Genomic DNA, 10,813 nt, shown 5'->3' on the forward strand with positions numbered 1-10,813 from the left:
CAACCCCATGCCACTCTAACCCCCACCTCGATCCCTAAGCTGTCCTTTGAGTTTGCTCCAAGTCCCTCCCTACAGGTTCTGGCCATAAGGAATAGGAGATCAGTTGAAGCAGTTTAAGAATCACCTCTCCATCCCCCAAATATTTGTACAGAAACAAATTAGGAAGGTCCTACTCCCCACCCTCTCTAGCAGAAGCAATACAACCTTCACAAGGTGAATTAATCTCTACCCCACAGGAAGAAACAGGGGCTGGCTGAAGCTGGCAGGTGAAGGCTCACAATGGAGGAGAGACGTTAGAAAAAAGGAAAACAACTGAGCTGGGATATTCCTTAAGGTGACCCTTGGCTGGGTTGGGTGGGGATTAGCTTAGAATGGAAAGTGTCTGTAACCTCAGAGGCAGAGTCCTCCCCCATGGGGGACAAGGGGATCTCCTTAGAAAGGTCCTGGGCATTAGCAATGACTGTGACCCTCTCAGGCTCATCAGCAAGTGGGAAGATGGTCAGGGGCTTTTCACCGGAGGACCAAAGGCAAAAGAGGGGACGGAGGGGGCCAGAGAATATGTTTTTAGAGAATGTATAGATATGAGATCCATCAGTCATGTTGTAGAAGGAGATGTTTCCTGATTCATAGTCCAGGAAAATTCCAACCCGGTGGAGGGGCCTTGACAATAGGAGAGGGGTCCGGAGAGGGGTGAGGGCCCAGTAGCCATTTCCATACAACTCCAAGGCCCAGAACCCATTCTCAGGAATTATGGGGTCAAATCCTTTCTTTTGCACATTTTCCCTACACACGCCAATTGCCCAGTCAGTCCTGTCTCCCACCTCCACCTCCCAGTGATGTCTCCCTGAGGTAAAGGCTGCACAGCCCAACACACAGGGCCAGGAGTCAAATCTCTCAAGTTTCTCAGGCAGCATCCGACGAGAATCTTGCAGTCGAACAGATTTTAAATCCTCAGAAAGTAAGAGGTGGGGGTGGGCTGTGTCTGGATCCAGGATCATATCCACTGGAGACAGAGAGAGAGCAAGTCTGACCATCAGTGAATGTCAGAGTTTATAAGACCTGTTTTTCCTTCTCAAAGAAATAGAGCATTGTTCTAGGAGTTGACAAGTCTTCTCAGAGGGAAAGCTGTTTGTTTCCATACCCACCAGTCTCCCTCCCTCACCAGCAGCTAGAGGGTGACTGTCCCCAGTGCCTAATGGGACCCTGTCAGAGAGGGCTTGTCTCCTAGCCATCTTGCAAGGGCCCTCTATGTGCCTCAAGGGAAGTGTTGAGGCCATTTGCCATCACCTTATCCCTTCCTATCCTCATCACTTTCATTTCCAAGTATCACAGGATTTTGAATTCTTAGGGGATAGAACCTCAGAGCCCTTGAGAAGTTCAGAGCTACCGACCTGCATGCCATGGAGACCTTTTCCATTCTGCAATGAAAGAGAAAGATAGTCATTGACAGGGTACACAATAAGAAAGAGAAAAACTTTGTGAGTAAAATAATGACAAGAAGATAGAACTTACTGAGCTCTTCTAGGACTTTGTCTGGAAAACAAACAAAAATACCTCAGTGGCTTTCTATACTGAACAAGAGGGAGGGGACAAAATTGGTGTGGGAAACACATGAAGCAGGAACTGTTTAATTCATGACTGCCTGATTACTGAAATATTATCAATAAATTCAGAACAAAGATTTTGTTTTGTTTTGTTTTGTTTTCTAAGAAATATGCAGGAAGTTCCTATTGGATTAGGAACAGGGGTACGGTCTGTGGGCGGGGGTAGTGAGTAAACATCAGGTCTAATATCTGAATTAGAATTGGTTTTGACTCTGTCTAAGCCCCAAGCCTCTTCATATTGGATGTCTGTGACTTCAGGAGCTTATGATTCCTTCTAACTTTCAGAATTCTAGAATCAAATATCTTCCATTAGAAGTCATCCTAAAGGACTTGGATATAGACCTCTGAAGCACTCCTGACAGGTAGCCCTTGTGTATTCTATGACTTACCTTTAGGGCTCAATGCATTCTTCCTCTCTCTGGATCTTTCCTTGTATAGTCTCCAAGTCAAAAATACAAACCCAATGGTGGCAAGTCCTAGGACCACAAGGATGACAGCCATAGCCACTATCCAGGGAATCAGACTTGGTAAGGAAGTAGCTAAAACAAAATCCCCAAGAATGCCATTAGTTGAGAAACTCTGAGCAAGTCCAGCTTCTCTCCTGATTCCAAAGGAGGAGAAATAGGGGATGGCCTGGAATATTTTCATCCCTCCTACAGCAAAAAATAGTCACTGCAATAACACTCTAAACTTCTCAGGAAAAATTTGACCTTGAGCAGGAGAGGGCAGAGAAACAGAGAAATGAAGAGTCATTTTGGGACAGGACCTGTGAAGTCATAAATATAATGGATTTATTCATGTTATATGTGTAAGGCTGGTGGCAGGTAATCCTCCCCTCCCTAATGAAAACAGAAGTCCCTCCTATTCCTCAATGCGCCCAAAGCTGAAACAAAGAAATTCCTTACTCCTCATGCAGACATCTCCTGGCCGAAGAAGCTCCCATCCGCCAGTCCTAAGAACCTATATAAACCCACTCAGACTTCTGGGCGGGGTGGCTTCTCAAGTTCCACTCGTGGGACTGTGAGGCTCGCCCGGGTCCCTCTCTCCGGGACTTGTTACCCCCACCCGGGAATGCCCCAATAAAGCCCCTTTCAACTCTGCTCGTCTTTCTTTCTCTGGTGCCAGCTACTTCAAAGAAACCTTACAATATGGAAATTCTTCCTTAAGTATTAATGTAGAATGGGAGCCAAGAGGATGAGGAAGGTAAAGAAGGAAGGCAAAATGTCATCTGTGTGTAATAGAATGGGATTCATTGACCAGAGAATAAGGAAAGGTTCGTACTTGACCCAGAGGTAGTATCTGGGGAATAATGAGAGGATTTGTTTCCTTGAGGACTCTGGAAACCTAGACAGAGCTCTAGCACGAGATGGAGAAGGGAAAAGAGGATAAGAGTGGAAATAGTGAAATTAGAAAAATAACTTGGTCTTGTTTATTCAAGGAGAGAAAGTTCTGGATCAGAAAGGCCCCCAGGGATAAAACTTCTCTATCTCAGTTATATCTCCTAAAATGGAAAATCTGGAATTTACATGAGATCTAGGTAGATTTATGCCTTCAGAATCTTTACTCCTCTAATGAAGTTGGTGAGATTTCCTCAAGTCCGTGGGCAAGAGCTTAGATGGGGTAAGTGGACAACTCGGCATGAGATCACTCTGAGCAGGTGTCCAGGTGGTGTGGCCTTGAAACTGTGTCATCATAAGAATGCAGCATTGGTTTCACTGACCTGGTATGGAAATTTCTACTTTCTTCTCCTGGCCAAGAGGGAGGTTCTGGATGTAGCAGGACAATTTCTCCATAGAGGTGTCTCTGATGATCACTGAAGAAGCCACAGTGAATAGACCTTTTTCATCAGGATTCCTGGACTCTGATGTGGATGGAAACTGCTCTCCCTTGGGAGTTCTCCACTTCACCTGGGGCTCTGGGTACCATCCCTCTGAGGTGCACGCCAGCCAGATCTCTCCGCTCTCTTGAACTTCCATGTGGATGTGAGGGTCAGAGCCCAGAGCTATGGAGGAAAAAGTTGGCCCTAATCAATTAGTGGACACCCTTCTGGGAGCCTTATAACTATAGAGGTATGTAGCTTGAGAAACAGATTGAGAGAGAGAGAGAAAGAAAGAAAGAGAGAGAGGCACACAAGTGGGTGGACTGGGAATGGGAAGACTTCTTCTCCATATTTCATTATACAAGGAAACTGAGGTATCACTAAAACAAATTTCATGTACCTTATCAGAGAGGGATGTTTTATTGGGATCTAGTTTTTCAAATGTCAGCAGGAGTTTGCTAAACAGATATGGCAGGAAAACTAAGGAACACTAAGGAACACTACCTAGCAGGAATACCAAGACCAATGGCTTAGAGGCAGGCTAGTGGTCTAGGCTGAGAGTTCAGAGCTGGCAGATGCTGTGTGCTTGGAAGTATTAGGAGAAAGCTTTGGGGAGGAGGAAGAGAACTTAGGACTGGGTATTTAAGGATGAACAGAGAAGGAGTATCCTTGAGGAGGACATTTGGAAGTTCTTGGCCCTCAGATTGCAGTTAACAATTTACATTTCCTTTACCTGTGATGCTGATTCAGAAATTTTCTTAAATGGTTTCAACCTCATCTTCCCACATACCATTTTGCCCTAACATAAATCAACATAAAGCTGCATTTCCTGTCTGTTCAGCCTAATTTTTTCTTCCAGTTCCACAGAATACAGGGAAACACTGAGCTACAAAGAAGAGTTCTTAAACACATTTCCACAACCATTGGTTTAAATTCATATTTCATATACATACAAGTTTGTATGTATATATGAGAATGTATATCCTTTTCTCGAAAGGAGTTGACACTTTCAGCAGATTTTCAAAGGTGTCTGTCACTCATAAAAGGTAACAACAACAGGTTTATGCCATCAAATCTCTAGGTTTTTATAATCAACTTTTAAGATACTTCTTCCCTAAAAACAAAATGAGAGTTATACACAATGCTGACACAGGGGCAACCTGTTATAAAACGGGGATGCAGATTTCACCCAAGTATTTTTCAAACATTATCTTTACTTGAATATATATGTATGAAAGGCAACATATCTGTATATGATATGTTTTAGATCGGTTTAAAGTACAGCCATAATATCTTACAAGTCTATAGTCCTTTTAGAATTGGCAAAGCGGTTTCTCAAATATGTCTAATTTTATTTTATTGAGAAATCATCTTGAATAAATACTTCTCCAGCTTTACAGTAAAACTCAGAAAGAGATTTGCTTGATGTCATTCACTAGTAAGTGGGAAAGTCAGACCTCAATGCATTCTTTCCTCCTGAATGTTTATCTTTTTTAAAAAAATTGTTCCCCTCTGAATTTTAGCTTGAAGCAAAAGCACAAACAAACCCAACAAAAGCAAAATCTTTTCTACATGAATCAAGAATGTTAACAAACAGCCATGCTCTATAATCTTAGGGTATCAGTCCTGAGAAACTAATCAACAAAGCAGCCTCAGAGTGTGTGGCATGCTCCCCACAGCCTTATTTTGATCTAAGAAATAGATGCAACTTAAATGCCCAATTCTGGGACTTGATCAAGTAAATTGTGGTGTACTGGCATAAAAGAATGTTATATAGCTCTTACAGCTTACATTTATTAATTAATTCCATGGAGAAATGTTTGTCCTATTATTGAGGGGAAAGGGCAAGAGATAATTGAAATAAAGTTCTATGAGAAAGACACTTCGCTGCTCTCTCCCCACTCTCAACACAAACCCCTTTTCTACTTTTCTACTACTCTAGGCCTGTCAACACGCTCCAACCTAAAAGGGATTTTGAGAATGAATCTGGTGGTTTCAAAGTAATTGATCCATAGGAAAATATATGCCGCATGGGAGTCACCGGAGAAAGTCAAAACCCGTCACTCACCAGCCACCTTCAGATGCAGGAGGGCTATGTTGTAGCTCCCGTTCTCCCTGAAAAGGCATTGGTATTCGCCATCATCAGAGGCCCTGACACCATGTATCCTCACAGCAGCGCGCCCCGCGGAGATGTCGTCCTTCGCTAGCGTCACCCTCCCTCGGTACTCGGGCATCTGCTCTTCCTCCTGTTCTCGCCGGTCCCGGTACACCAACACGGCCGGCGAGACCTTGCTCCGGAACCACCGCAGCTCCATGTGCTCCGCATTCATGTTCGGGGACAGGTGACAGGGCAGCTCGGCATCTTCGCCGACCATGGCCAGGATGGGTTCCGAGGGTCCAATCACATCAAAGTGAACTAACCAAAATGAGCAGGATCAGACAGGCTGCGGAGGTGGGAATTGGGAACCCACACGGACCAGACTCCCACCAAAGCGTAGAGTCCCCCCCCCCCCCCGCCTCTTATTCCTTGGACAGCCTGAGAGGGTCTGTGTAGACCCCAGTGGAGATCTCTGGGGAGAGCCAAATGAGATGTTTACTTTCAATCCTGTAGGCGAGAGAGAGACAGAGAGAGAGAGAGAGAGAGAGACCTACCTGCATCCAGCTTGGGCAGCTGCAGGAGAATGAGCATGAACAGACATCTGGGGAGGCAGGAGTTTGGGAAAATTGCCATCTCTGGCCTTTGTGGGCTAGTAAGATACTGATGTGGGTCCCTCAGGAGCTTCAGCCTAGGAGATGAACAGACAGGAGATAACTGCCGGCTCTGTGGACACTCTGCCTTCCAAAGTCCATTCTACAGTTCTTTCCAATCTGGAGTGCTCTGGTCATTTGCACCTGAAGGCCCCTCTGTACCTCCTCTTCAGTGGGGATTCAATCCATGTTTCATCAGCACTTACTGCCCTAAGTGTGGTGAAGCATTTATAAAATAATAAACTGGGCCCTAAAACCCAGACTTAGGAGAAGGAAGTTGTGAGGCATAGTGTCCATTAGTGGGCTGCGTATCAGTGAACAAATCCCGGAATCACTGCACAAAAAAAAAAAAAGTCTTCCTCAAATACAGTAATTTGGTATTTGATTTTAGCAACGATAATAAAGAAAATGAAGGCTGAAATGGAGACCAAGAAAATGAATTGAAGTAGAAAAGAGAAAAAGATGGGAGGAGATAGAGCAAGAAGGGGGAGCAGCAGAGAGAAGAGGGCCTAGGACCAGAGAGTGGGCGCCGGAGGGAGAGAACTATGCCCTCCTGGCTGCTCGCTCTCCCAGGGGGCTGAGAGTAATCACACATACTGACCTGGATGATCTTGGAGGAAAAGGCTCAGGGGTGCACTGCCACCAAGTGAGAAAGACGGTTGTGGCCCCAGGGGCAAAAGTTAAAAGCCAGAAGGAAGGCGGAAGTGCTCTTCGGAAAGCCTGTCCCCACGTGGCCTATTGTTTCTAACTTTGAAAAAAAGAAAACTTTTCCAGACAGATGGAAAATTGGATTTGCGGTCTTCAGCTCAGAGATCATTGTAAGTATTGATGAGCTAGACTAAATTGTTAGAGCCGGATTCCCTCTGCCCCGGGAACAGAATGACAGAGTCACTGAGGCTGCAAAAGGCAAAGGAGTTTATTGACTAGCTAGCTAGGGTCCAAGCCTCGAGCACCAACACAGTGGTCTCTTTCCATGGGCAGGGACCCCGCGCAGCGGGAGTACATGTCTTTTATACTCTTTGCTGGAATTCGTTACAGCCAGTTACTTCCGATAAGGGGACATACGCCCTTCACAAGCTTGTTCACGTGTTGATCAGGCCTTGGTCCCCTTATCAGGAAGCAACTCATGGTTGTTTTTCTCTAACTGCATTGGAGCATGTTTTTAGCTCTCTGTCACAACCAAGCGTTAAGCAAGCAAGCCTTGTATACAAAAGCGGAATTTGGCTGTTAGCTATAAGAAAAACAAGTCATCACAAAATTAACTAAAATATTGTTTCAGTCCTGTTCTACAAAATGAAAGGGACAGAGAAAAAAAGGAAGAGGGCCAAGGAAACACTAAAATGAGATGTGAAGGCTTCAGGCAGTTATTTTACCGTCCAAGCCTCATTTCTTTTATCACTAAAAAGGTAATAATGTTCATCATACCTTCTCTGAAGAGATCTTGGGAGGATTAAATGAGATTAAGCAAATAAAGTGCTACCCTCAGTAGAGGGTAAGTTGTTATTCTATTATTGCTTCTATGGATTAAAAAAATGAAAGGGCAGAGGCCGAGGTGGCAGTAGCCCCTGGCTTACCACTGGCAGCACTCCTTTGTACCACAGTGCCCACTGCAGCTGCTGTGTCTGTTGGCACAACTCCACAAAAGGCCGATCTTAAAGGTAGACTGTGAATGTGCCATCTCAGGAGGTGTGATTCAGTTTATAGGGCCCCAAAGTTGCCTCCCTGCCAAAGTTATCTCAAAGCAACTCATAAAGCCTGCAATTTCTTATTTTGAGCTAAACTTCTTATTGTTATAGAAAATTTTAAAAATATAAGAAAATATTTCTATAAAATGAAAATCACCCTTAGTCTACCAACTAATGAAAGCCTCAATTCACATTTTGACATATTTCCTTCCAGTGTTTGTTTTATGCTTATGCATAATACATCATAAAAACAATCAATTGGGCTTTTTGTATAACTCAAAACATTGTTAATAGTTACATAATTGCCATGATCATGGGACATTGTGTTTTTTTTCCTACTATATATAATGCACTTTATAGAAAAGTCTTTGTTAACAATTTCCAAAACTTCCCTATAAGCTATCTGATAAATTTCCAGAAATAGAGTTCTCAGGTCAAAGGTATGAACACATTGGCAAGGTCCCTTCCTGAAATGTTGAACCCATCACACCATCAATGGAAGTGTCCTCACCTAATCTCTGCTAGCACTAAGGATTATTATTTCATATCCTTAGTATTGGGATGGGCGAAATTTATCAAATTATTATTTTATTATGCTTTTATATGATAGTGAGGCTGGTCATTTCTCATGTATTAGTCAGTCATTTAATATATTCTAGAAATGAGCTTTTCAGGCCAGTGCCCACTGTTTTCAAGGCTTGTTCTAGTGCTGTTTCTTATCAGTCTATATGAACAATTTGTAAATTAAAGATGTCAATCCTGTATTATATTTGTGACAAAAGTCCTTCCCAATTTTGTGCTATACCTTTTAGTTGGAGTTATGATTAAGACAAAAGGCAGTTGACTTACTAGACTGCCAGGAGAATGATCTTTCCCAAATGCAAATCTGATCATATCACTTTTTGCTTTAAAATCCCTCCTTGTCTCTCTAGTGACCTTAGCACCAAGTTTAGACACCTTAATCTGGTTAAAAAAAGTGCTGCAGGTCTAGCTTTATCTGGTCCAAAAAAAGCTCTAGCAGTCTCCCTGTTTCCTTCTTCTCAGCCTTTTGTCCATCCCCCTCTTCTCTTGGCCTACCTACTCACTGGTGGAATTTGGAACGGGTGTGTTTACTTCAATCCATAGTGCCTTTCAGGTCTCCAGATAATAGTACTTATCTTTCCTCTTTCAGAACATTCTGTTCCCTCTTATTTGCATGATGAACACCTGTTCTTCCCTCAAAAGCTCGTGTAAGGGCTGCACCTTCTACAACCTCTTCCAGAAGCAAATGGATGCAACCTCACTTCTAGGACTTCTCCTTCATTCACTTATCACACCTCACTGTGATCCCACCCAAGCACCCTAACCAGAGGAACTTTAGGAAGGAGCCTCCCAGCATCGCCGAACTCTTGTGAGAAACACCTTTGAAGTCTTGGGTCCTGTGTATACATTTAAGGTAAATTAAAGCATCTTACTTCATTATGTATATGGGGTTTGCTTAAATATGACTCTGAATAGCCTTTGCCCGCTCCAAGTGAAATCAACTCTCTTGGAAGATGGGCCCAAGTTTATCCTGTAACACAACCTCCTGGTCCCTTTCTCCTGGCGCACACCTGACCTAAGTCTTACTTTCAGAAGCAGATGTGTTTATTGTTATCTTTTGTTTCCAAGTTTATCTTTCTGTTCTAAACTGAGCTCTTCTAGTTTGTATTCCCTGTCTTCTCAATAGAATTTGCAGCTTAAATCAAACCATCCAGTCCTTGACCTTGCCAGTGTGAAGAACTCCTGCTGGATTTTCAGTTCCCCTTCATGTTTAACTTTCTGAAAATATCACCTATAATCTATTTCCCTTTCCTCATCTCTTTTCTCTTATTAGCCCTCTCCAGTTAGACTTCTGTCCATGCTTTATATTCTCATAGAAGATTTTTTGGGGGGTGGGGGGTGGAGGAAGAAAGAACTTTTATTTGTACCCAAGGGATCCAAACTGAAAAGAATGAGATTGGGGGAAAGAAGAACAAATGGTATTTAGAAATCAAGCTATTGCATAACAGCCACAATTCTGATTGCATAACATCTGAGTCATTTTGACAGAAACCAAATCATCAGTCTTAGACAATGAAAGGCAGGATCTCTGAATTTTTCAAGGCTCGGAGGACAGAGCTTCTAGATGCCCCTGTCTCTCATGGCTGTTGCTTGGGAGATGCCTTGTGAAGTGCGTCTGTTCATCAGGATTTTGCTGAGGCAACCACTTGCTCCTTTTCTTTTTAAATGTAGTTTTTATTCTGTAAAAGTAATATATAACAGAGCTTTTAAGAAAAGTGTCAGCCTCACGTCCAACCTATCCCTCCTCATTCCCCAGAAACAGCCTCTTTAATTCTTTAAATACTTCGTTTTTCTTTTGGTTTTGTTTTTGTTTTAGAAACAAGGTCTCACTATGTTGCCCAGACTGGTTTCAAATCTCAAACTCCTGGGCTCAAACTATCCTTCCACCTCAGCCTCCCCAGTAGCTGAGACTGTAGGCACAAACCACCACACCCAGCCAAATGCTTAGTTGTTTTATCTGGTACCTATCTACATATTTCTCAAGACACTAACATATTTGTGCTGTTATTTCCCTATATATCCATTTTTATATATTACTTTTCTATGCCCTATTATGATCAATGATGATTTAGCTCCCTTATACCACCGATAGCAATATACCACAACTTTTGTTCAATGTTTCCAATACTGTGGTTCTGTAGCTATAATTTTACAGAGCCAAGTATCATATATGATTACATTTATTTTCATGTACAACCTCTTGTGTTTTCTTTAGGGGTAGGAAGGGAGTTAAATAATTTATCTTTTTTTTCTTTAATTTTCTTTATTCCATTGCAAATTTTTCCTACCCCTCTAACAGCCTCTAAGTACTTTCCCTAGTCAAATATATCAGACAATTTATGAATGCTATTATCTGCTTTCCCATTCCTCCCAGA

The 10,813-nt window shown here is 42.8% G+C and overlaps 1 protein-coding gene across 1 annotated transcript; it reads right to left on the minus strand.

Moving 5' to 3' along the window:
- Positions 1–329: 329 nt before the first annotated feature.
- Positions 330–6,154, minus strand: BTN1A1 (butyrophilin subfamily 1 member A1). Its single transcript, XM_069493403.1, has 7 exons — positions 6,076–6,154; positions 5,492–5,839; positions 3,325–3,606; positions 1,994–2,143; positions 1,513–1,533; positions 1,392–1,418; positions 330–1,003 (listed from the first exon to the last, which is right to left on the minus strand). Exons 1-7 carry the CDS (start codon positions 6,152–6,154, stop codon positions 330–332), a joined length of 1,581 nt encoding a protein of 526 aa, XP_069349504.1.
- Between the last annotated feature and the right edge of the window lie 4,659 nt (positions 6,155–10,813).

This window comes from Eulemur rufifrons, chromosome 18, assembly GCF_041146395.1.
Source record: "Eulemur rufifrons isolate Redbay chromosome 18, OSU_ERuf_1, whole genome shotgun sequence".
Classification (NCBI taxonomy): domain Eukaryota; kingdom Metazoa; phylum Chordata; class Mammalia; order Primates; family Lemuridae; genus Eulemur; species Eulemur rufifrons.

What these genes read in the sequence shown, in the direction of transcription:
- BTN1A1 (XM_069493403.1), bottom strand. Translation starts at nt 6,154, where the DNA reads ATGGCAATTTTCCCAAACTCCTGCCTCCCCAGATGTCTGTTCATGCTC. An exon ending in GCTGCCCAAGCTGGATGCAG is followed by an intron (nt 5,840 to 6,075) that starts GTAGGTCTCTCT and finishes CATTTTGGTTAG; the next exon opens with TTCACTTTGATGTGATTGGA. An exon ending in CCTGCATCTGAAGGTGGCTG is followed by an intron (nt 3,607 to 5,491) that starts GTGAGTGACGGG and finishes TTTCCTCCATAG; the next exon opens with CTCTGGGCTCTGACCCTCAC.